This window comes from Sparus aurata, chromosome 8, assembly GCF_900880675.1.
Source record: "Sparus aurata chromosome 8, fSpaAur1.1, whole genome shotgun sequence".
NCBI classification, from domain to species: domain Eukaryota; kingdom Metazoa; phylum Chordata; class Actinopteri; order Spariformes; family Sparidae; genus Sparus; species Sparus aurata.
The window spans coordinates 1,926,627-1,953,332 of NC_044194.1; the positions used below are offsets into that span (position 1 = coordinate 1,926,627).

General features: G+C 44.3%; 1 protein-coding gene across 2 annotated transcripts; it reads left to right on the plus strand.

Moving 5' to 3' along the window:
• On the plus strand, nt 1-26,652 carry ankrd27 (ankyrin repeat domain 27 (VPS9 domain)). 2 transcript variants are annotated; one of them, XM_030426187.1, is made up of 28 exons: nt 1-360; nt 5,408-5,530; nt 8,175-8,285; nt 8,715-9,023; nt 9,768-9,827; nt 12,231-12,284; nt 13,143-13,208; nt 13,451-13,527; nt 13,898-14,019; nt 14,759-14,837; nt 15,586-15,718; nt 15,832-15,924; nt 16,361-16,482; nt 17,208-17,290; nt 17,381-17,496; nt 17,738-17,830; nt 18,080-18,277; nt 18,849-18,908; nt 19,417-19,533; nt 19,706-19,750; nt 19,875-19,991; nt 20,090-20,284; nt 20,934-21,053; nt 21,162-21,335; nt 21,430-21,523; nt 21,676-21,754; nt 21,837-21,897; nt 22,148-26,652. In XM_030426187.1, the coding sequence occupies exons 2-28, from the start codon at nt 5,429-5,431 to the stop codon at nt 22,784-22,786; spliced, it is 3,519 nt and encodes a 1,172-aa protein (XP_030282047.1). In that variant the 5' UTR covers nt 1-360; nt 5,408-5,428; the 3' UTR covers nt 22,787-26,652. The 2 variants fall into 2 exon arrangements, with proteins under 2 accessions (XP_030282047.1, XP_030282046.1); XM_030426186.1 differs by lacking the exon at nt 1-360 and adding an exon at nt 2,361-2,631.
• Nucleotides 26,653-26,706: the final 54 nt, after the last annotated feature.

Below are 26,706 nucleotides of genomic sequence, written 5' to 3' on the forward strand. Positions count from 1 at the left end.
GCACGGTGCTGGGCGGCAGGGGGCGCTGTGACCCTCTTTGTTGCCGTAGCATCTGCGGGTCAGGTGAAGTCAACAGTAACTGGAGTTTAAAGACTCAAACACCTGACCTCGTGACTCCTGTACAGACCCGCGCTGAGCAGAAACACTCGTACCTGCTCACACTCTGTTTCACTGAACAGCGGCTCTTCTCACAGCACATTTTACGTGTTTTCCTCTGATGTCTGGCAACCCCAGACCAGAGGCTCCGGTCCTGCAGGGGCTAGCCAGCTGATCGCAGTAAACAGCTCCTGACAGGCTGCTGCGGGTGTCTGTCTCTGCCATGCCCACGCCTGGATGACCTGAGGGACTCACTGCTAACAGGTACAACAGTCCTCTTCCTAAACATCGCTTCTGTGTGGCTCATCTTCGCGGTTGGATCACCAGTCGGTCATGCTAACACGTTAATAAGCTAACGCTAACGTTAAATATACCCAGCAGAGCTAATGCTAGCTAATGCTAGCTAACACCGCTCCGGCTGATGTTCGCCTCGGCTGCTTAAAACGATGTTGTTGCTTTTAGCTAGCTAACAGGTTAAGTGTAAAGCTTCCGGTGCCAGTTCTGTTCGGCTGAGTCACGTTATTAGAATCATTAATGTCTGAATTTACAAACGTTGACAGTTAATTTTGTATAAATATCCCCAGATCTGTCCTGACACCTGTGAGTAGCGCTCTGGAGAGTGCGATGTAAAGACAGCAGCCGTTAAATGTAAAGCTAACCCCTAAAACCAAGCCCCGAATTAACGGTAGCATCAGACCAGGCTCCACTCAAAAAATGTCAAATTTAAGGTTGAGATATTTACGTGTGAACGTTTCCTGGGACAGTTTCGTACCTGAAGAACACGATTAAATATCTGTTATAGGCAAATAGCTGCATACAAACTAAACTAGTTCGCCATAACTAATATTTCATTTCATAAAGGATAGAGGGAAAGACCTGTGTGTAAAATTAAACATAAAACAGTTGATAGTTTTTTAAATCCGAAATCAAGTTGAAGGAATAATTGTTTTGTCGAATCACTCAAAAGACCCCAAAGATTCCATAAATGTGTATTTATATTCAGTGTGCCATAAAGTTTCGTCAATAAACAAAGAAACATTTAAAATGCCAGATTTTTGAATGGAGTTCGGTTTGAGTTTCTAGCTGCCTGGGAGCTGTGAGCTGAATTAGAGCACAAGACCACAAATATCATCACATAATTAACACGTGTCTCCATGTGTGGTCTGTGTTATGATAATTAAGATATGCATAAACGTTTTGTGGCACAGTATGGATTTTATTTTGAAATCCCAACATCAGCTCAGGCTCAGTAACAGCCTGGTTTTATCTTAAAGGTGAGTTAACTTCAGTTTCCTGGTTGAAGCTGTGGTACAGTCACACCTGGCTGTCTGGCAGAATGAAGTTATTTACAGGTTGAAGCTGGTTATCAGTTTTACTTCCTGGTTGTTTTGAGGACGACGCTCACACTCAGGCTGTGAAACCTCTTTGTGCTGGTTTTTGCATTCAGCTGCTGAAAGGTTTTTATTGATCCAGACGAGCCAGAAGGCAGCAGCGGTGTCTTTTTTCACTTCACCCAATTCCTCTGACCTTCCTCTCTGTGTTTTTCCTTCACACTTTATTCACGAGGTCCTGGGCGGTCGTGGTTATTACTCCAAGCAATAAACATGTTTATAACTCACACTTTAGTTCAGGTCGGTATCGATTTGTTGATTGTATTCTGACAGTCATCTAAATATGCTCGACACAGAAACACACTGAAAACACTTCTATCTCAGATCTTGTGGAGAAACAAACCTTTTTATTGCAGGAATCAGTTTATATAAATCCATGATACAGTCTTGTATTTCATCCCTGTTGGCAGCTGCTGTGTAAGTCCTATTCGCTGCTTCCAGCTTCTCAAATCAATCTGATGCTTTTTCTTCATTGTATTTTTGGGGCGTGATGTCACCTTTTTCCCAACATTACCAGGTTTTTAAAGTGTCTGTCCTTATGAGTATTTGCTCCTCGCTGTCCTCCTCAGTCACCTGACCTCCACCCTGTTGAAGGGCCACAGTAGTATTATAAGTCTCTATTATATTCTCCTCCTTTCTTCCACTGTGTTTGTGGATTCATGCAACAAGGGTTGTAACCTGGACTTGAACTAGAGACATTGTGATAAGTTGGTCAGTATCTTATCACGAGGCGACCTGGAAGTGTAGTATTGAGTTGTGGGTTTTGATTATTTAAGAATCGATGGTCTCAGCTGTGTGTGTGTGGATTTGTGACCTTTGATCGGCTCACTGTGGCTGCTGAAGTATTTCCCCTGTTCACACACTGAGTAAGCTTCAGGCCGAGACGTCAGCTGAGCGACTGCAGACTGAGTGTAATGTAACGCACATTCCTCTGCACCACTGAAAACACTGTCGGCTTCCAGCTTGTGAGGTCACGAGGACCTGGAGGGTCACGTGACTCATTCTTTAGTTTCATCCCCAGCTGAGCAGCCTGACACGAGGCCGCTGTGGTGCAGCAGTCTCACTCTGCTCGGCTGGACTGGTCACCAGTCTGTCTGTCTGCAGCTGAGGGAGGATGAAGCTGATCACTGAGCAGAGCGATGAGGTGAGTTGATCTGCTGGCAGGTGAAGAGTTTGGTGATAGAAGGTCATGAACCTGAGGAGTGAAGAGCAGGAGGACAGGTGTGTGTGGACGTGATGACAGATCAGAGATCAGTTTAACTCATGCTCTCAGAGGATCTTTGCTTTATTTAGGTGACTTTGAAACGGTAAATGCAAATGTTTATGCATTTGTAATTGTATTTTTTTAGGGACAGACTGATTGTTGAACAGGCTGATTATCAGAGACAGTATTCAGCATTTGTGTCAGATTGCTGATTAAATATATTAATTTAAAAGTGCTCTGAGAAAACATCCTTCTTCTGTCTGTGGTCCGCTCCCTGAAAGCTTCACCTCGATTTATATACTTGTAGATATATGTTTATCTGTTATACTGATAGGTATTTGTCAGACAGAATGATTTTGATCCATTAACCTAAAAAAGTTGAAGTTTATTATTCACAGCATGTTGGTGCAGTAGTTTCAGTGCTTCTGCCTTCAAAATAAAATCAGTGTTTGTCACTGAGGTTCATCGAACGGATTAAACGACATCGAATTGTTTAGTGGAGCTTTTCTGCTCACGTTCAGCTTTACATGCACAAACATTGATCACACACACACACACACACACACACACACACACACACACACACACACACACACAGCCTTTTTCTTGTGACTCTGGTCAGATGTTTTCTTAGTCTGCGTGAAACTGAGACGTTCACTTGCTGGAAAACATTTACGTCTTGCTGTTGTCTGGTCTCGTGCCACAAATGGAGTATACATAATGTGAGATTCTCACAGCTGTCAAACCAAACTCTTATTTTCTTTCACTGATTCTTTCTGTTTTTCACTCGAACTGTTAGATGCTGCAACATGTTGCCGAGCAGACGGTGGACACATTGTTGATGATAGTATCTGTGTATCTGGAGTGACGTCATCTTTCCGTTCACGAGTTGCTTCTCAGAGCAAGACGTCACAGTTCACAGATGAATGATCAGAAATCAATCCTGAACTGCTCTGGCTGCTGATCCATTACAGAATTTATTCTCAGATTTTACTGATTACTTTTAAACTTTGGTACTTTTCTGAACTCTTCACCTTTTATTTTCTCCTCAGGTCAGAAATCCACATCTTGTTAAAGCCACATGATCCGGGCTTGAATTAAAACATTTTAGCTTTGGGGCATAAAACCAATGATCTGTTGATCCTTACTAATCCAGATGTGATAGACCAACAATGAAGGAGCTGTCAGTGCTTTGAGAGAAAAAACTCTAAATTGAAAATTGAATCATGGATTTGGAGATCATGAGATAAGCGAAAGTGCATCTCCATTTTTTTCTAGCCAGCATGTATTTCCTTCTCCGACTCGTCGGTGGTTTACAGCCCAGCCGAGGTCAGATCACACAAGGAGAGCAATCCAGTTGTGGAAGAAGAGACAGTGGGAACATCCACGTATAGTTAAACTCTGCAGGCTGGTAAAAAAAAATGGTGGAAAAATTACCCCCCCTTATAAAAATGCTGTAAATCGATCTGAAGGGACTTTTTGTCTGTCCGCTGCTGATTCAAGCAAAGTGGATAATAATGTTAAGTAGAATATTATTCGGCATGTATTTGTGCTGCGTCTTAATCGAGTCAGCATGGAGACATGAAGGAATCATAAGATCTGTTCTGGAGTTTTGCTTTCTTCTCTCAGACATCAATAACTGAGCATAACTCACTTCTCCTCAGCGTCTTCACATGCTTTTGTTTGGACGCTCTGTTTGTCATACTTCATCAATTACCGTCTGGATGTTTTGAGTCTCTCTTTATTTAATCTGTCATGATACAGTCGTTTTGCTCCTGGTATGACAGTGATGGCCAGTTGAGTCCAAACTGAAATACCTCAACAACTAAACGATGTATCACCACGTCTTTTAAAACTCCTGGTTCCCAGATGATGAACCGCTCTGACTTCTATCTACTGCATGATCTCAGTGTTAGTCAGACTCTCAGGATGTAGACTGTTGGTACGAGCCGGTATTCTCCTCCTGTCACTACAGGAAACAACAACAGCTAACAAGCGAGCTAGCTACACACTCAAACTAACCCTTATAATAACCTAGCTCCTAACAAGCTAGCTTGTTAATGTTTTGCAGGGTTTTGGCAATTTCAATGCCAGGGGTCGCGTTACTGAAGAAGTTCTGAAGAGCCAGAATAAGGCTCAGAGTGGGCGGTACCGGCCGTCACCACCTTGTCAGTGCCTGTATATGCTTAACTCCTGGCTAATCAGAAATGGGCAAAGAGCCGGAAAGCCACAAAGCTAACTAATGCTAACAAGCTCGAAAAGCTAATTTCATCTCACGCAGAAGTTTGAGAAAAGGTTTTTATCACGCCAGAATCCAGAACACCGCCGTCTGTCCCTCCACCTCCACTTATTAACAGCAGAGTAAACCATGTTAGTTGCATCGAAGCATTTGATTATGTGCAACTGTTAGCCATAATATGATTTAACTGAGTCACAAAAATTCCCCCCTACGGTTGTCATGAGCTGGAAATTAGAGACTCAAACTGTTTCATTTAACAGGCTGTAGACGTGTTTGTTTTAACATGGGCTCCATGGAGACGACTCACTTCTGGAGCCTCCAGTGGACACGTGAGGAACTGCAGCTTCTGGTACTGATACCTGGAGATGCTGCGTGGTAGATTTTTGTGGTTTTGTCTGAAATGCAGACGTTCTCCTCCACCCCGAGCCTTTCGAAGTTTTAATCATGCTAACCAGTTCTTTCCATCGTCCTCTCCAGGATCCAGACTTCCAGCTCCTTATGGCTGTTTATGATGAGAACATCTTGAAGAATCCTTTCTACTTGGCGCTGGAGAAGCAGAGACCGGACCTCTGCAGCCGAGTGGCCGAGCTCCACGGCATCGTGAGTCCCACCAGTTCTCTCCTTTTCATTTGGATTTTATTTACAAGTTGTTATAACCAGCCTGTGTGTTTGTCAGAGCTGCAGTCCGGGTTTCCTCTCTGGGGTTTTCCTCAGTTTCTCTCCCTTTGCAGTCCCATCTTATATTTTTGCTTTTTGACTTATTGGAACGAGCTCTCTTTGGTGAATGTCTTTTTCTGTGTTTTTGACTCTTAACATCTGTCTGTTGTCGTGTGATGTGCTCAGCTGTTCAGTCGTCATCATGTGTTTGGTGTCCAGGCTTTCCAATCTAAAAAGTCTGATCCCAGCACATCCGTCAGTCTTCCACATTTAACTAGCTGAACATGAACTGATGTCAGCGCTTGTCTTCTTTTGCATGTTGGTGCTCGTTTTATGGCGGTTGAATGTTTCCTGGTAGTTTCCTGAGTAATGTTGGTTTCTGTGTAACAACAACTGTTCTGTGGAGACGGGAGGTTGTTCTGCCTGCTTTAGTTTTGGAGCTAGCTTTGAATTCTGGTTGTTTCTTACAAATGAAACTCAGATATCTTTGGTGTAGGGGTGGGTATTGGCAAGAACCTCACGATACGATACGTATCACGATATTGCGATATAAATAAAGATGAAAACACAAGTACCTGTATATGTACATCAGATGATATTGATCAGAGGATAAATTGAGTCAAAAGTATTTCATTCAAAACAGCCTCTCCATTTTATTAATTCCCATGAAATTTCCGGGCAGTAATATTCTCTTTGTCCAGCTCGTTGTTCTTGCTGTCTCTCTTAACTTTGAAGCCAAAGTGCTTCCAAACGTCAACTTTAAATTGCGGAGGCGTTGTTAACTTGCCATCCATTTTGCAAAGACCTCAGCCACTCTCTCTACTACAGAAATACACCCGCCGCACAGCAGAGTCGCTCTTCAGCGATATATCGATATTAGGAGTTGAAAAATCGATATTGTATTGGGCAGCAAAGTATCGCGATATATTGCCTTATCGATATTTTTGACCAACCCTACTTTGGTGCAGGTATAGAATTACCTAAAAATACAAATGTATTCAGTACAAAATGTGTAAAACATTACATTCATGTAGACACAGCCTGAGAATTATGGATTAATGTGTTCTGTTATAAGTTTGTTATAGGTGATAAAAGAGGAAGCACAGCAGTATAAAAGAACCTGTGATGTTGCAGGTGTGAACAGACACTCTTCACTTCCTTCTCTCCAGTCGAGCGTGTTGACCGCTGAACCTGCTGCTCACTGAGACACAGACGGATGCTGGACTTCAGTGGGCCGCGTTTGATTTTCTACATTTACACAGTAGAACTGCAGAGACAGCAGTTTGTTTGACATAAAATCCCAGAAGCTCTGACTCAGCACCAGCGTCAAAATGTGTGGGATCAGGAGGAAGAGGAGACTGGTTTGACTCAGTTTGACGGTAAATCGACATGTTGAGCTGTCGGGCTGTTTCCTGTCTTGAAAGCAGGTCAAACGTTCACATTAACAAAGGTTTGTGTGGTTTTGTCTCTCTCTCTCTGTCAGCTGTGTCCTCTCTCTGCCCACACCTTCCTCTCAGTTCATGTTTAATATTCAGTCGAGGACGGAGACAGAATTGAATGATCTTTTAGTCATGTCAGGGGTTGATAACGTGTTCTCGATCAGCTCATTCAGATAAAACTGCAAAATTTGTGCCAGCGAGAAACTGAAAATCGACAGATATCAAATGACGACAGCAACACCCGCTCTCTGAAACAGGTTTTGGTTTCTGACCCGTGGGCAGATCAGATCAGGTGTTTCGCTGTAGACCAGCAGCAGCTATGATTCATCACAACTTCTCTGGAAACTCAGATGATCTCAACGCCGTCAAAACATCAGCAGAGCAGGAAAATGCATCTAACTGGATTACAGCTGCTAATACGCATTTCACAGCAGGCCGCTGACCTGGAAAATCAGTTATACAAGACGTAACATACAACACTGTATACGTAGACTACACATTGTACAATACTTCCTGGTTGCACAACATTATCTGACTCGCAATCAGATTCTTAGATCCTTAAATCCTCCTGATCCCAATGGAATGTCCTCGATTTGTCCTGAAAGTTTGACTTTTGTGTTCTGTGTTCTGTTTACACCTGCTAATATCATCCCACCTGAGCGACCACTTATGATCAGATCTAACTCCTCCACTCTGTATGAAACAAACCCGTCCATCACTGAGACACACAGACTCCATGTTTCTGCACAAAGACAGAAAGAAGTTCATGTAGAACATTTGCTGAATGAACAAGAAGGTCCAAATAATGCAGAATCAGTCAGAGACAGAGTTTCACAGAGTTTATAAAGTGTCTCCAACTCAACAACTCACTAAACTGACACATTTGTTAAGGGAGTCTGGGGACTTTCTCCACGGGGACAAAGAAGTAGCCTATATTGTTACTGTTTAGTGTCTTTGTATTTAATTAATTAATTCAGTGTAAACGATGTGTTCCATCAGCTGCTGAATGTTGGCAGGTGAGGTCAACAATTGGGAAGAAACAGATCAGGAACATGTGATTCAGTTTAGATAAGTGTGTTTAAAACTGTGTTCAGTGGTCAATAAATTAATACAATGTTTTCTTGTCTGACGTCGGCGACCACGTGCAGGTTCTGGTGCCTTGTTGTGGAAGTTTGACCGTCAGCAGCTACTCGGACTCTCAGTTCGACAGCTATGTTCTGCAGCCGGTGGAGGACGGATACCAGACTGCAGATGGAAAGGTTTGTCTCGCCTCGCACGACGCTTCACCTCGTAAACATCAGCTGCAACAGAGACGCTTAAAGCTCTCGAGTCTAAAAAATATGTGCAAAATAGCCTTGATCTTTAATTAGCCTTATTTTTAGAGTTTGAATTAAAAGCATGATGCTCTCGTTGGCTGATCCAGAATCATGTGACTCGACACAACAAGTCATTCATTCCAAAATCTTAATCAAACTCAAGATCCTCATTGACTCCAACAGATCCTCCACAGAGCCGGTCCTCTCACTGATGATCTTGTTTGCTTATGTAGGCCTTGAAAAGTATTAAATTGAGATGGTTTCATATCCTGTTAAAAGTTGTTAGATATAGAGATAATCCAGAACTGGGTACGTCACCTGTGTTATAAATCCTGCGCCTGTTTAGCAGCAGTGTTGTGTTTTGTGTTGCAGGAGGTCAGGATCCAGGACAGGCAGGTCCTGCTGGGATCCGGCTTCCCGGCTCCGGCGTCGGTCCCCATCCTGTTTGACGAAACCTTTTACAACGACCAGGAGCAGAGCTACAGCATCCTGTGCATCTCCAGGCCCCTGGAGGTGGACCCGAGCCCGGCCGAGCTCAGCCCGCCGCCCCCCTACTGCCTGAAGAGCGTGGAGGACGTCAGGGAGTTCCTCGGCCGCCACGCTCAGAAACTGGACAAGTTCGTCCAGGGCTTCTGTCAGGGCTTCAGAGAGCAGGAGAGAAAGGGACTCCGACACCACATAGTAGGACAGATTCTCTTCTTCTCTGCCTTTATTCTTTCCCTTTCACTTCTTTTTCTTTCCTTCTTCTATTGCCTTGTTGTTTTTTATCCATCTTCTTCGTCAGTTTTCCTCCTGCCGCTTCCTTCTCCTCTTCATCCTTCCTCCATGTTTGTTCCGTTTACTTCAGGTCTTAATTTAATGTTTTTATTCTCTTCCTTGTTAAGCTCTTCTCTTCCAGCAGCACACCACTTTCACTTTGTGTTTTTTGTCTTTTAACTTTATTCTGTCGTTAAACTTAATTGACTTTATTTATTTGGCTGAAGCACTTGAGAAAAATCTTGAATCAAACATTTGTATTTAACAAAAACTCTTCTAAAGTTTCCAACAGAAAGTTTAAAATTTTCAATAATTCAAGTCGACTTTAAGTATTTTTCTATATTCTGTTTGTTTGTGTTTTCCTCTGTGCTTTGTCCTGTTTTGAATTATTGTTTGTGTTCATATATATTTTGCATTAATATAAAAGAGAATGTGTCATGATTTTTTAAATTCTTAGATTGTGGAAAAAAGTGAAGTCGTGGTCGAGACGACACAGTTACACATTCACAGACGATCATAAAACAAACACATAACAAACATGTAGTCAGTATGTTTCTTATGTTAATGTTAACAGTCGATGTAACCTGACAGATAACTCGGGTAGACTCGTGTGAGATGAAAGGTGTTTAATGTGATCTGACCCTCCTCCCGTCTCTTCTCTCCTCTCAGGACTCTGTGAACGGTCTTTACACTAAATGTCTTCAGTGTCTGCTGAGAGACTCTCGTCTGGTAAGTAGAATCTGATTGTAGGACCGTGTGATGGAGACGAGGGAAGGTGTTGCAGGGTTAAAGATGAAGACTGTGTCTCAGTTCAGGTGCAGCAAGTTCAGAGTGATCCGCAATTAAATCAAGTTTCAGCCTTTTAAATACAAACCTCGTCTTTTTCTTACCGTCCTTCTGAACCTGAAGGATTTCACACACCATGCTGACGGTCAGATGTCCTGCTAGTTCTCTGATGTCGGTTTGATGAGTCTGGGCACTAACAGGGAAACAAACTAACAGGATTTTATCCTCAAAAGACTTTAAAGTCCGTGTAAACCAAAATCAGCCATTTTCTTCTAAACACATTAAACGGGTCATAAATGTGTTTACTTAAAACATGTAAAAGCCATTCGGCCATGTAGAATTTAATTTTGGAGCTAGGCTCACAAACAGTTTTTCAACATTTCTGTGTTCAGGATTTAATGGGCGGGTCAGAAATCATGCAAATCATGGCCGCGTTACGTAACGCGGCCATATGATTTGCATAAACCCCGCCCTGCTGCGGAAGTGGTATAAATACGTTCAGCGCATCGGCTTCAGCGGTTCTCCCACTCACTCTCCAGTTTCGGATTGCATTGCTTACAATAGTTTGCAGCTAGCTAACCAGTCAACCAGTCAGCTAACCAGTCATGTCTCCTCCACATCGCTCTGCATCTTTCCTGGATGCCACAGTGTGCAGGGTGACTGCGCTGTTAGCTTATTTAAGTTTCCTTCGGATGAAACGTAAGGAAAGGGGGGAGTCCGTTGACGCTGGTCAACTCCGTCCCCGGCTTGCATCCTCTCCTCCGCCAACGAGGAGATGTGACCGCTGCTGACCGCCGCTGACACTCTCCGTCCTGCACACCGGCATGATGTGGCCGCCGCGCCGCAGCATGCCCTCCGTCCCGCTGACGGCGGGTCCCACCGGCATGATGTGGCCGCCGCGCCGCAGCATGCCCTCCGTCCCGCTGACGGCGGGTCCCACCGGCATGATGTGGCCGCGCCGCAGCCGGCCCTCCGTCCCGCTGACGGCGGGTCCCACCGGCATGATGTGGCCGCCGCGCCGCAGCCGACCCTCTCCGTCCTGCTGACGGCGGGTCCCACCGGCGGTATGTGGAGGTAGTATCAGGGCCGCATTATTGGTGAGCCGTCCCAGTGTGAACGGATAATCCGGAGGCGCGGAGCGAGGGCGTGTCGGTCTGACAGTCTGATAACTGCACAGGTCCTTCACTCAACTAAATACAGAGAAATGTCCCACAAAGCAACGTTACAGGACTAAACAAAAGTAACGTAGTAACTGTAACTGTCTTTAGCAACTTATATGAGGAAAACAAATCCCACAGCTGTATGTGGAGAAGCGTCTGTCCTCCTGTCCGTCCCCTCCCTGTCCTCCCGACTCTTCCTCACATTTCTGCTCACAAAACAGCGTCTGTCACGCTTGTCACAAGAGTGTTTAACTCACCGAGTGTTTGACGAAAATAAATCACCGCGACCGCCAGCCCTCCTGACCGAGACTTCAGGAAACTGTCCCCCAGAAAACAGCCTCCGTCCCCGCGAGTGACAGAGTCAGACAGCGTCCTGTTTACTGATGGTGATTATGTATAATTATGTAATTTAGCGCGAAAAACTTCACTCCGTCACTTTCCAGGATGTTTAGTGGGTCAGGATCTCAATCAATACACATTATAACAGCATCTATATGATTATAAACTGTCCGCGGGTTTAGATAGACAAGGGGAACACCTGGGGAACACCGACATCATCAACATGACGTGTAGCCCCCGCCGCATGGGCGTGGTTCCAGCGCCTCTAACTGACACCTTTCTCAGCAGAAAGAAGTGCTTGTTTTTCCATGATTTAGAGACCTAATTTTATATACTTAACAATTTTTTTAATCTTTCAAATTTGGCTCAGTGGTCAATGATACATGTTTCTTTGGTGTGACAAACTCATAACACAATTTTTTTGCCGCTTTACACGGACTTTAAACTTATCCTTAATTTGACTCAGACTGTCGAGCTTCATATTTGCTCCAGATAAACATTTGAATGCAATTTTGCTGAAGACTTTGTCCCCAGCTGCATCTTTTAGTCCAGGAGGAGTTTCAGTCTGATCTTCGGCTTCGTGTCGCGTCCTCTGATCGCGCTGACCTGAACTGAAACACAAACAGCGTGCGGATCAGTGATGACATCACATGACAGGAGGATGTCCTGTTGGTCTCCCTCTGGAGTCTAATAAGATCATCTGTGTCATAACTGTTGTCACGCTCACCGCTCGTCTCAATTTTCTGCCTAATCACAGTAACAGGAGGAGTTACATCACATCCTGTCAGTGACTGATGCGTTTCTCTTAATTCACTGTTCTGATGAATGGATTGTTTTGTTTCCTCAGAAACTTCTGGCGAAGCAGGAGCTTCAGATGACTCTCCTCAAACAGGCAGTCGAGGTAACATTACTCACTGTTACGTATCAACGTCTCTAGATTCAACAGAGAAGCATTTGTTGATGGAAGTAAATAAAAATATGTTTAAAAACTCTTCTGAGAGCTGACAAACAGATTTCATAAATATTTGATTTTGAATGAGCAGAATGTAGAACAACTTCCTGACTGGCGGCTTTAACTCACAAACAGTCTCTCTGTTCGACTCTGCTGCATCTTTGTTTTCAGAATAAGAATAAGAGTTCTTGGAAATAACCAAACATCTGATGTGACTGGTAAATAAATGAGTAATGCTGGTTCGCTCACAAAAGTATTGATCACTTTCATTGTGGGTTAATCTGTTGATTTGGTGCACAACATGTCAGAAAATGATGAAACGCGTCGATCAGCTGAAGATGACGTCCTCAAACTCAAAGATATTCAGTTTATTGTCATAGAGGAGGAAAGAAACCAGAAAATACTCACATCTAAGAAGCTGCAATCACAGAAATTTGACTCTCTTTATCTTTAAAAATTAAACTAATGATTAATCGTAAGAAGAAGAAGCTTTGTTTCACACAGACGTGAAGTTATTGGTTATCTCTTGGAAAATGTTCATGTAGTTCGTCACGTTCACTACAGAGCAGGAAAATCCAACTAATCAAAGAGATCCGTGACGTCTCCTGTGTGTCTGACACAAGAGTCAGCTGATCCAGTCAAAGATGTTTTTGTTGGATTTATATTTCACTTATGTTCAAACTGACCAAATTAAATTCTCTCTTCAGATCAGTTCTCTCACTCTTTGCAGATTCTGGATTGTGACTTTCTTGCAGCTGTTGTTGTTTAAAGTAAAATGTTGTCTGTGTTTTTTTCTTGTTGTTGCAGATGTATGTTCATCATGGTATCCATGAATTAATTTTTAACTTTGTGGGAACACTTGAAGCGAGCCAGGTAGGTGTGAAATCTGCTCTGCCACACTTACAGAAATATGTTTTTTTTAAATAATGTATTTTGTACTGTGAAAATGTTTTGCAGTCTGTCATGCAGGGAATCTGTAGATCTCTGTCTCCAGAAGGTCTGGCTCTCTGGACCCTCAGCGACAGACATGATACTGTGTTTTTAAATGAAAGGATGTTGATGTGATGACGGTCTCGTCAGACTGATCTCGTGTCTGTTCTGCTGCTCGTCAACAGGACGCCGCCTTCAACAAAACCAGCCGGCGTCTGCAGGATCTGCAGCAGAAAGACTTGGGAGTCAAACCTGAGTTCAGGTCAGTGCAGCAGTTTGTTCTCCCACTTACTGATTGAATGACGCTGTCAGACAGGGAGAGACATCAAAGTGAGACTTAAATGGTTTGAGGTTTTGTGTGCTGGTGCATTCAAGAACACTCAGACGTCTGAGAGCTAACGTTTGTTATCAGAGTGACGGTAAGCCAACACAACATTTTTTAAGACTGACCATGAAATCTGCCTCAAAAGCTGTTTAGTTGAAAACACAGCTGACCTGGAGTTAACTGTCTAAAATATTCAGACTCTTCGTTAAACACGTCACTGTAGGAACCTTTCTGAGTTTATCTCCAAACTCAGGACCTGTTTCATGTTGGTCACCTGTAACCTGCTGCTGTCGCCGTGTGTCCGCAGTATAAACTTGTCTCGGGCGAAGAGAGAGCTGAGTCAGCTCAACCAGCAGACCTCCCCCCTCCTCAAACTGCTCTGCCTGCGCAGAGTCGTCCTGACGGCCACCCAGACGCCCCGACGCACCGGTGAGCACTGATCTGTGGATATCTCCTGAGTGTCCATCAGTTTTCTCATCTCCATCACAGGATCAGAAATATAACCTACCCCCTAAAGCCTCTGGTGGGGTTCATGGGGGCTCATTAGAGAGCAAGCCCTCCAAAATGATGTTTGTTAGAGAACGGGCCCTCGGAAAATTCAGTTTCCACCTCAGAAATGTGCCTTTGTCCACAGAAGAACTCCCAACATAATTTTATAAACGGCGTCGCTCTTCTTTCCTCCAGTAGAACAGATACTTGTGTTGAAAATACTGATTAAATTTCTTTCCTCATTCTTTCTGTCAGAGCAGATTTATGTCAGGAGATTTTCTACCAACGTAACAGAGTCTCTCAGTTTGTTTTTATCTTGACTTCTTGTTTATTGTGATGTGTGACTACCATTTAATCGTGTCAGTTGTAAGTTTTGCGGTCACGTCTCTGATCTGAACTCTTGATGATCTCTGAGCGTCCTCTCACTACCTGTAATCAGATCAGCACACAGGACAATACCTGCCCTGTCAGCCGCTAATGTGTTTGTCCAGTTTGCTTAGGAAATCCCAGTTAATTGGACCACAACAGCCCCGCTGTCAGTCTGCAGAGCGGGACGCTCCGCTGCTAATTAATGTTTGCCGAGCGGCCGATTTAGTCATTTGGTTTGGACAGAGGCAGAGTGTCCGCAGTGTGAGGACCACATGTGTTATTCTGTCTGTTTCCTGTGTTTCCTCTACAGTCAGTATCGAGGCGGTGTGTGCCGACGACCTGCTGTCTGTCATCCTCTATCTGCTGGTGAAGACGGAAATCCCCAACTGGTGAGCACGGCGGGGGATTCACTGTGACCTTTGACCCTCGTGGTTTGTTTAGAGGAAACAGCGAAGCAGATCTGTCATTTCTGGAGTGTGTAAACGTCCAGTAGTGTCACGCCCACTTTGACATTAATCATGCGGAGGAAAACTGAGAAAGGATGAAACTGACTGAGAGTCCACAGTCCTGCTGGGAGCTGTAGCACAAACACAAAGCACGGTCACTAGTTCTGCAGCTGATCATGAATGTTTGAACCTCAGATTTGAGAAATGTGAACCTGCTGCAGCAGCCAGAGGAAAGTCAGTGAATCATCACATTCAGCAGGAGCAGGACTCTCTGAATAATTCAATTCTAAGGAACAGTTAAACCGTAGAACCTTTTTTAAAAACGTAAAACAACAACAAGGTATAATGGCTCCATACAGCTCGTCCAGCATAAGTCTCTGGAAGCTCCAAAATCCTGCATCGATCTGAAACATCTTTTACTCCGTCCACGCACGGCTGAGCTCACAGTTTGAGATCTCGGGGCTTCTGGAGACGTGGATTACACCCGACCGGCTGTATGGAGACACTTATTCTCCAGCTGCTTCAGTTGTTTAGCAGAATGCTGCAGCTCTGTTTTGCTGTGAAGCTCGAGAACTGTTGTGTGAACTACGACACTTCACCTGACTTTATATCATCAGGAGGAGGACTGATCTGCCAGCGAATGGGAACCTTGTCAAATGTTTTCTTGCTGAGTTTTGCTGTTTGTCTTCAGGATGGCCAACCTGAGCTACATCAGGAACTTCTGCTTCAGCCACTCCAGTAAAGATGAACTCAGCTACTGTCTGAGCACGTTCGAGGCGGCGGTGGAGTACATCAACCTGGGGAGGCTGCAGGACACAAACACTGTGAGTCGTCACCCAGGAAAAGGGAGTTTTTTTCGCGTCACCCCAGTGTTTTATCTCTGCAGCGTTGATTAGTGCTGATGCTCGTCCATGTCCTGTTGTTTCTGTCCCCGCAGGGCTCAGGTGAGCTCAATGACAAGGCGTTGTTCAAAGAGAGGATGAGCCTGCTGTCTCAGAGCGCTGCCACGCCCATCCACTGTCTGTTTGAGGTGAGCTCAGGAAACTAAACCACCAACAGGCGTCCCAGAATGCATCAGCCACTTCTTTTTTTACCATCCAGTCACACAAAGCAGAAGTCCAGAAAACATTAGTACTGAATCTAGATCTTTTCCTGTAATGGCCCCCAGATGTTGCTCTGAGTCAGATTGTACTGTTTGCATATTAACATGGTCGTCGTATTTTAACTTCTGATCTAATAGTGCAACATTAAATTGTCTCCCATGATGCAACGCAGCAATGCAATCAGATAAAACACACTGACAGTAGCACAAACATTGTTAAAGTCAACACTAAGTGTACACACGTAACATACGTAACTGTGTGTTTGATTTACGTTGTGTGTGTGTGTGTGTGTGTGTGTGTGTGTGTGCGTGTGTGTGTGTGTGTGTGTGTGTGTGTGTGTGTGTGTGTGTGTGTGTGTTGCAGCACATAGCGAATGGTAACCAGATGGAGGTGGAACGTCTGCTGAGTGAAGGAGAGAAAGACGAGGACGTCAGGATGTGTCATCCCCTCTGTTCCTGTGACGTCTGTGACCTCCAGCTGTCCGGGTCTGTGTCCACACACACACACACACACACACACACACACACACACACACACACACACACACACACACACACACACACACACACAGGTTCAGATGTTTTACTTTTCTTTTCCAGGAAACATCTGACTTCTTTTATTTGCCCCTTTTCTGATTTTTTTTGTTGTTGTTGTTGCATCAGAGCCTCGAATCAGGAACAAGAAGCTGTTGGCTCTTTCACTTCCCAGTTTAACACACACACACACACACACGCACACGCGCACACACACACACACACACACACACACACACAGACACACACGCACACGCACACACACAGACACACACACACACACAAGGATATTTTGGGATTTCGTAAAAAGTGAAACAACTTACAACTTACATTCGATTTGTGTAAATCAGACCAGTTTGTAGTTTCACTCCCTGTGACTGTTCGTCTGAATCATCTATGGTGGCCCACAAGGGACATGAGCCACATGTGCATCTAAATACTTGACGTGAGGCTGAGAAAACTGTGAGCCGGGTGTCATTTTACAGCATTTAGTGAACTTGAACAACATTTGACTCACAGCTCTGTTACTCTGTGATGCTGTACAGATCCTCCATCAGACCAGTAAAATCTTTATGTCATTCTTTGTTACTATAACTGTATGTTTCACTCTCTAATTAACCTGTTTAACTATTAACAACTACTGTAAAGTGACTTTGGTTGTTTGCTTCCTGTTGCAGGTGGTTGAACGACCCGTCCATCGTCACACCGTTCTCCAGAGACGACCGAGGTTACACTCCGCTGCACGCTGCTGCCATCTGTGGTGAGCAGCTGTTGACACACAGAGGGACAAAAGATGAAATATGATATATCTGATATGGTGATTAACTGTACAAATGTGTGTGTGTGGCAGGTCAGGCCCAGCTGATCGACCTGCTGGTGTGTAAAGGAGCGCCGGTCAACGCCACGGACTACCACGCCCTCACACCGCTTCACCTGGCCTGCCAGCGGGGATACCAGGGAGTCACGGTGAACACACACACACACGCACACACACACACACACACACACACACACACACACACACATAGTGTTTGTCTTTGTTTGTTTACATGATATCCAGAAGATCTGGACCTGTGCTGGCTCTCTGCTGCAGAGCTGAGTCTCTGACCAAACTGAACGATTACAATAATATCAAACAAAGGCAATAATATTAATTAACATCATATCATTGATGAAACCTAATCAGTGATGTGTGTTTGTCCTCTAGCTGCTGCTGCTGCACTACAAGGCCAACACAGACGCTCAGGACAACAACGGCAACACACCGCTGCACCTCGCCTGCATGTACGGACACGAGGACGTAAGTCAACACCGACTTTGTCTCCACTCAGATCCTGACCGTTTAAAACACGGCAATAAGAACTCGTGTCTCCACATCCGAGGAGGCAGTGGAACTTTAGAGGCTTTTTGAGGCAAAATTAAACAGAAAAGAAAGAAAAATACAAGTTTATTCAGTCAGTTGCTGCAGGTTGTGATGGATTTGATAATCGATAATGACAGTGATTGTTTGTGTGCTGCGATGGTGCTCATGCTGTGTGTTGTGTGTCAGTGTGTGAAGGCGTTGGTGTACTACGACCTCCAAACGTGCCGTCTGGACCTGCAGAACGATAAAGGCGACACGGCGCTGCACATGGCGGCTCGCTGGGGCTACGAGGGAATCATCCAGGTGCTGCTGGAGAACGGAGCGAGCACCGACATCCTCAACAAGAACAAAGACTCTCCGCTGCAGTGTGCGCTCAACTCCAAGGTCAGATAGTGTTTGTAGGTCGCAGCTGTTGTTTATTTACAGTGGTGGAATTTAAACAAGTACATTTAAGTATAGAACTTTTACTTGTAACAGAGTAATTTAATGCTGAGTGTTTGTTATTGTTCTTACTTCTTCCATCATTTCTCAGTCGGTCTGTGATCTCTCAGCTGAGCGTCAGGCAGCGCTGCAGTCAGACTGTCTCTCCGTTTCTCTCTGAAGTTGTTCACTTCATGAACTCACAGCATTCTCAGAAATCAAAGCGATTTTGGCTCAATCTAAACTGACGTTGTTTTCATGTTTCAGAGCTCTGTAGTTTTAACTAATCCGATCAGCTGCTGCTGTTTCCAGGAACTTAAAGTGTTCTGAGCAGCCGGGTCGTGGGAACCGATCCACGTAGAGAAGCTGACTGCAGATCAGATGAAATAATCAGAGCAGATGTTGAAACGTCTTCCTCCAGCCATCTTCCTAAGTTATATCATGTTTCTGATGTGTGTTGGTGTGTATGTATGTGTGTGTGTGTGTGTGTGTAATGGTGTGTGTGTCTGTGCATGTGTGTGTTATCTTCCTGTAGATCCTCATGTTGTTGCAGTCGAGTCAGAGCGGCCGTCAGCGCAGCGGCAGCGGAGTCGACGTGAGTCTGATCTGATGTTTTTATCAAACCTTGTTGATAGATTTCAACCTGAGCCCTCTGACTCCTCCTCTGATTCTATTTGTGTTTGTGTTCACTCCCAGTTTTTGTTTTCAGTATAAGACTATATATTTTAAAAACTGAATAAAGTAGACATATAAATTAAAAGTCCACAAGTTAAAGTTAAATCTCTCCCATTCCTATGTCATCATTTCAGCTCAGACTCTCACCAGGTGACGTCAGCTCCCTTATGGTCATTGAGGGGATTGAGGATTTATGATTAAGGAGATTTTGGGATTGGACCCACAGTTTGCATTTTGTTATAAAACCCTGTGTTGTAGAATAACAAATACATGAATCTGTTTAATTAATCCAGTGGAAAGTGGAGTGACAGGATCAGGAAACTTCTTCCCTCAGAAACACTTCAGATTAATTCAGCTCTCTGCTGCTCAGCGCTGAACAGAATCTGTGGTTGGTTTGTAACATTTTTGTCTCCTCCTCTTTCTCACAGTCTCCCAGTCGCTCCCCTCACGCCTCTGACTGCAGCAGCCGCCGCTCCTCCATCTCCAGCACCTCCTCTCTGGGCTCTGAGGCAAAACCAGAGGGAGAGCGGGTCCGACACAGAGAGGTAAGAGAACCACAGATACTACAGGAAACACCACGAATCAGAAATCACCTCAGAATCAACGAAAAGTCGAGAGTTTACTCTGAAAGAAGTTATAACTGTGTGTGCGCGCGCGTGTGTGTGTGTGTGTGTGTGTGTGTGTGTGTGTGTGTGTGTGTGTGTGTGTGTGTCTCAGGTGGAGAAGCTGCTGCGTGCTGTAGCAGACGGTGACGTGGAGATGGTAAGACCAAATTTCAAAACAGGAAGCAGTCACATTTTCAATACCTGAACATCCTGTTCTCATTCATCACTGCTGTTTCTGTGTGTGTGTGTGTGTGTGTGTGTGTGTGTGTGTGTGTGTGCAGGTGCGTTACCTGTTGGAGTGGATGGATGAAGATGAGGACGATGAAGAAGACTTCCGGCCCGAGGCTCTGCTCTGCCACCCGCTGTGTCAGTGTCCAAACTGCGCTCCCACTCAGAAGGTGTGACAGGAACTAAATCTAACAGATTATTGGTTAATTAATTAACATGCAGGATTAATTAATCCGACCCGTGTCCTCGGTGTGTTTGTGTGTCGCAGCTGTCTGTCCTGCAGGCCGGCGCTCTCGGCGTTGGCAGTTGTAACGTTGACGGTTACACGCCGCTGCACGTCGCCGCCCTGCACGGCCACTCGGCGCTGGCCGCCCTGCTGATTCGCCACGGAGCCAACGTCAACGCCCGCACCAACCAGAGCGCCACACCGCTGCACCTGGCCACCCAGAACAGCCACATCCAGGTAGGATGAACGGTTCACATAACAGGAAGGAAGAGATCGACAAACTGTAGATGCTACAAATGAAGTTAATGAACTGAATGTCAGTTTGTCACAGACACACAGCAGTCACGTGTTGTAACGCATGTCGAGTTGTTTAAACTGCGTTCATGTTGAAGCTCACATGTCACAATAAAGGTGAAACCATCAATCACTCAGTCACAACAACACAACTGACAGAAGTTTATTCTAAAGGTTGAATCACTGTGATGTCACGTCATGTTAAATCCCAAACTCTTTTATTTCTGCTGCGCTACCTGATATAGTTCTTCTTCTTGTTCTCCTTCTTTTTCTACATCACACTATTGTGTCACACTAGTAATAAAACTTTTTATAGCGTTATGTAGAAGTGTGTCAACCACAACGCTGTGGTCGCTCTGCGATAAGGAAGTCTGCATCATGTTTCTGTCTGCTTCACTGACGCCACCTTGTGGCAAAAAGACGAGACTGCACATTTAAGAGAAGTCTGAAATTTCATGTTCAGACTAAAACCACCATCTTCCATCTGACGTCTCATCGAGCGGCAGCCACACGCTGCTATGAGTCTGAACAACAATCTGACTCTTTAAAACTGTGTGTGTGTGTGTGTGTGTGTGTGTGTGTGTGTGTTCAGGTTGTGAGGTTTCTGCTCGAGTGCAACGCCAAACTGAACAAGAAGGATCACTATGGCAACACTCCTCTAATACACGCCTGTCTCTGTGGAAACGTGGAGACCGCCACCACCCTGTTACAGGTAAACACCTGATGTTGAAGTCAGCGCTGTCACACACACACACACACACACACACACTCACACACACACACACACACTTTAATGCCAACGTGACGTGTGTCCGTGCAGAGTAACGCGTTGGTGAACATCGCTAACCTTCAGGGCAACACCGCCCTCCATGAGGCGGTGCGGGGCGGACACCAGCCGCTGGTGGAGCTGCTGCTGAGGGGCGGAGCCTCGCCCGGCCTCAGGAACAAGAGGCAGAGGACGCCGCTGGACTGCGCCTACGAACTGGGCGGCAAGGTAGTTTACGCACACACATTGATGATCAGCTTATTAACCATTTGAAATGAGTTAAATTGCGCGAGAGAGCGGTAACACACTTCTTCTTCTGCAGAACACGGAGATCCTGAGAGCTCTGCAGAAAGCGTCCGGACTTTCTCCCGACGCCGAACCAATCAAACTCCTGTCGGTGCCCAAAGGAGCTCTGGGTAATGAATATTACAGCAATTACATTAGTGCATTAATGTCGTCAGCTTCCAACAGATGATGTCATTTATTTCAAGCTTTGAAACGAGGTTGAACATTTCTCGTGTGTTATCATCAGATGTTCTGTGTTTTATTTGACTTCTTGTCGCTGCAGCTCACTCGTTCGTCCAGCGTCTGAGGCTGCAGGATCAGTCCAACGGCAGGCGACAGAAGCTGGCTCAGTCCATCAGCAGGTGACGTGAGAACACACAGAACACGACGGGAGGTTCTGTCAGAGTCGTCACGTTAACTGTGTTTGTGTGATCTTTGATTTAGGATTCAGCAGATGAAGAAAGGCTCTTCTGCTCCTCCGTCCAGGTGTTCAGCCGTGAACCAGGTACTGTTCACTTTCTCACCGAGGATGAAAACTTAAATTTAAACTCAGTCATCATCTCCTCACAGTGATGCAGCATTCTGTTAAACACCTGCAGTAGCTGATGACAAAAAAACACACAAATAATAAATTAATGTTTCTTGCTTTAATCTCCTTTTTGTTTTTATTTAATTTTGCATTAAGTTGTGTAACTCTTTCCTCTGGCACCTCCCTCGGGACAAACTTTACATTTGGTCTTGATTTTTCCTGCCAGGTGAATCCTGACAGGAGGAGGTTGAGGCGCGGGGAGACGGTGGAGGTCAGCAGCCCCTCGGCGAGCCTCGACGCTGGGCCCCGGCTGAGAGAGCGGCCCCTGGGTCGCTGTCACACACTGGACTCAGGAGAACCGACACCGGAGCAGCCTGAGCAGCCGGAGCAGCCTGAGCAGCCTGAGCAGCCGGAGCAGCCGGAGCAGCCTGAGCCGGCGCTCACGCTCCAACAGAGCGATCAGACGGACGTCACGCACAAAACAAGTGAGAGCACTCTGTCAGCAGACGACACACAGCCTGACACCAGTGAAACACACTCCACTGACGACTGCAGCAGCGGCACTGAGACTCCGCCCTCCTCGCCTTCTAATGCACCAACACACCCGGAAGATCCGTCTGAACCGCCTCCTGCACACACGGCAACCGATAACTCTCACAGTGTCCCCCGTCTGAACGGACAGTTGGAGTCGTCCAACGACCTGACTCACAGCGAGGCTCTGCAGTCAGACAGCGAGCATGGCGACGCCACTCCCACCGGCCTCACTGACCTCCACCCGGCAGCCTCGACTGATGGAGCTGATCAGGGAGACACCAACCAAACGCCAGAACGGAGCGAAGAGTCGAACTGTGGAGGCTGCGACTGAGTTTGAGATGTTGTGAGAAGTCAGTGAAGCGATCAGAGGAGCAGTGAACTAAAACGTCACACAACTCCACAAAACTACATTTCTGCCAAAAGGAAAAAAAAAAGAAAGCACACAGTTTGTGATCCGACGTGACTCTGAAGCTGAAGACTCGTACTGTAGCTGACTGAACTTCTGTAAACTGTTTGACTCCTGCAGACACGGGAAACTACAACTTACCCAGCTTACAATACAATATATTTTCTCACTTATCTCATTAAACATGCAGATAGATTTGCTTTAAACTAAATGATTGACAGGGTGTTGAGACTGCAGCAGGAACAGGAGCTTTTTCTTCTCACACTGCAAGAACAAACAGCGTGTCGATGAATTAACCTTTCTGCTCTCTGACGTGTGTTCAGAGGCGTTTCTTCATCACAAGTCTAATGACGTAGATTTGTTGGATCTTAGTGTGTTTCTCTCTTCTACACAGCCGACTCCTCAGTCTGGCTCCAAAGTGAGATCAGGTGACATAACAACACGTCCTTCTCTTTTAACTTCCTCGGTTCGGCTGTGATGGAGCACATGATTGGTTTTGGTGTTTTGTCGCGTGTCTTATCCGTCCTGCACACAGTATCTCAACACCTTCGGCAAATAAGTGAGAAAATGTGTTTGTAATTTGGGTGCACTGGCCCTTTAAAGTCACAAAGAAATACTAAAAGGAAGTTTTTCTGTGTCAGACGTCTTTTTAAAGGTTTGTTATCTGATTTCTGAATGTTTTGACTGATCCATAACTTCCCTCCTGGTCACTTTCTCTTATATCTCGTCACAGTGACTCAGCTCGTTAACTCAGCTGTGGATCAGCTGACGGAGAGAAAATCACCTCAAATCAAAACTGTTTTGGCTTTTTACCAGCTGATGTTTCACACTTTTCTTTGTTGTTTTAAAGGGAACAGAGTAAAAAGATGAATCATGAAGTAAAAGATAATTTCCTACATCATGTTTCATCCTGTTACGTTTCGAATTCTACTGGAATGTGAAGTCACGGTGACTCGAACAGGTCGGATGTTGTCGGTAACGACTGTGACGGGTCTCCTGCGTCTCCTCCTCGTCTCACCTGAGTGTGAAGCACTTTCTTCTTCTTCTCGCCTCCATATAAAGAAAAAGGGATGCAAACTGACGTTACTTCACTTTGATATTGAATGAATTTAGTTGCTTTAGTTTGACTTTAAGCCACTCGACTGTAGCTCTGATCGGAGCGCCACACTTCATTTGAAGAACATGTTTTCTGTTTTGTTTTACTTGAATTCTAGACGTTGATTTGCAGCTCTGTTGATTCGCTCTTTCTTCCTGTGTTAGCTTCGTACTGCTTCTCTCGTGTTTCTATTAGTTATTTTATTAACGACCCTCGTTAGCGTGTTGCGTGTTCAGAGAGTTTCAGTGTCTCCTGAATGTGTTTGAATGTGTTTTCTCCACAGACGTAGAGCAGGTTAAAGGATCACACCGCTGATTAAAATGTTTTTGCCCATTAATTAAAAATCTTACTTTTTACATCACTGCCAGCTTCAACCTCTGATCTTCATCTGCAGATCAATAATCAATCACAGTTTAACATCTGGTCTGATGGGAGCAGTTTTCAGTCACCTATTAACTGATTTAACAAGAAAGGTGCTTTACTGGAAACTCCTGAACGAAGAACAATAGCACAAAAAATGAAATATACATTATGAAAATAACAAATAATGATTGGATGGATATAAAAACTGTGTCTAAGAACAATCTGACGGCAAGAAATGTCCGTCGATTACCTAGAAATTGATAGAAAAATTTATCTTTGTGTTCCTTGCCGGCTGTCACTGCTTTGTCCCAGCATCCTTGAACGCACCAACAGTGAAAGTCTTAAAAAAACAACCTACAAGATACAAAGTGCAGACGAGGAGAAAAAAACAACAGCTGGTCAAAAAAACTAAATAAAACAACATAAAACATTGTGAGACAGAAAAAAGCTTAATTTGAGTAAAATAATAAAACCCAGAACTTATTTAAGAATTCATAAATGGCTTCGTATTAAAGAGAGTTTATAAACTGAATGATTTCAGCAGGTAACCACTGATCTTAGAGAACAACCAGGCACATACGGGGGTTCTATATCCTTTAAAGACCATTTAAAGCTTTAAAAGTGACGAGGAACATTTTAAATCCAATCTGAAATAAAACAGGCAGCCAGTGTCAAACCTGGTCAGGAGAAATGTGCTCGAGTCGTTTATATTTGTCAAGAGTTTTAAAGTGACCGAAAAAGAAGAAGATGGTGTCAGAGACGGTCAGAAATCAAGTCGTTCATAAACCTGCAAACTGTTTCACTAAAACTGACGCTCGATACAAACCGTGTGTTTTGTAGTCGTGACATTTTAACTATTTTCTGACATTTTACAAACCATTCAACAATTAAAGAGGAAAAACTGCAGATTGATTAAAAGTGAAAATGCAGCTCGAGTTAGAAACCAAGTAAAAAGTCTCAAAGTTATACTTCAGTAAATAATATTGAATTAAAAGTAAAATTAAACTATAATTAGTTTTAGTTTTCATAGTTTGATTATCAGATTTGATATTTAGCATTTCTCTTATTATCGTAGTTCATCTTTAAGTCTGATTTATGATTGAAATAAATTAGTTTAAAAAGGCTTGATGCAGGACGTAATCTGCAAAGTAACTAGTAACTAAAGTTATCAAGTAAATGTAGTGGGAAGAGTGTTCGCCTCCAAAATGTAGTGAAGTGTAAAGCAGCAGAAACTGAAAGTGCATCAAAATTGTATTTAGTCCAGTATTTGAGTAAATGTACTTAGTTACATTCCTTAGTTGGTTTTACATGTGAATGTTTTGCACATTAAAATAGTTTACTGCATTTTAAGATTATCAGTATAATTATTTCATCCTCATGTTGATATTTATATTGAATTGAATGTATTGATCTCAGTATTGATGGTTCAGCTCTCTGTGACATGAAGTGATCGATCGGCTGCCTGCAGGATCAATGTGACAACAGATTTAGCGGCAGTGATGTAAAAACCAGCGTGGTCCTTTAACATTAGAGGATATTTAATCGTGTTTAACACAGCTGCCGTACTGTACGACTGTCCTGCAGTGTTCCTGTTCACACCTGTCACATTCACACAGCTCACTTCCTGTTTGTGTTGGACTGCAGACTGTTTACGGTCGAACTGACCGCCATGACCTCGTTGACCCTCTGTTCTCTGTTTCACTCCATGTGTTTCCTCACCGTCACCTAAACTCATCAGCAAAGCGCCGTCTTTGTGTCCCACACTGTCTGTTTACTTTTTTAAGGAACAGTTCACCCAAAAAAATGTAACTTCGCTCATCCTCTCCTCCTCCTGATGATATAAAGTCAGGTGAAGTGTCGTAGTCAGCAGAACATTTCTGGAGCTTCACAGTAAAACAGAGTTGCATCTTAATTCAAGGCGTAATAAAAGTCTCTGGAAGCCCCTGAATCCAGAAATGATTTGAAATGATGTTATTTACACTCTTTTAAAGCTCTGATCTTCACTGTGGCTGCTAAATTTAAAGCATTTTCGTGCACCGCGTCTGAAGTGGTTGCACGAGCTCGACTGCACGTGGAGGGTGTGAATAATGTTTCTTCAGATCACCTGACTTTCCATCAGCATCTTGACTCATCATGACTGAATTCTCACTATTTGGCTGAACTGTTCCTTTAAACCTAAAGGATGTCAAACCCAATCAGAAGTCTTAATTATTTTTGTACCACTGTTTTTAATTTCAGGTTTGGATGTTTGAACATGATGTGAATGTGCCTTAATTTAATTCACGCCCAAATAACCGATAATAAAACTGTCAATGAGACTAATTGTTTTCATCATTGTTGTTGTTGTTATTGTTGTTGTTGTTGTTGTTGTTGTTGTTTCCCTAAA

Coding starts and splice junctions, on each gene's coding strand:
- ankrd27 (XM_030426186.1), top strand. CDS start 2,602: ATGAAGCTGATCACTGAGCAGAGCGATGAG. Junction 18,278..18,848: donor AGTGTGCGCTCAACTCCAAG/GTCAGATAGTGT, acceptor ATCTTCCTGTAG/ATCCTCATGTTGTTGCAGTC. Junction 21,755..21,836: donor CTGGCTCAGTCCATCAGCAG/GTGACGTGAGAA, acceptor TCTTTGATTTAG/GATTCAGCAGATGAAGAAAG.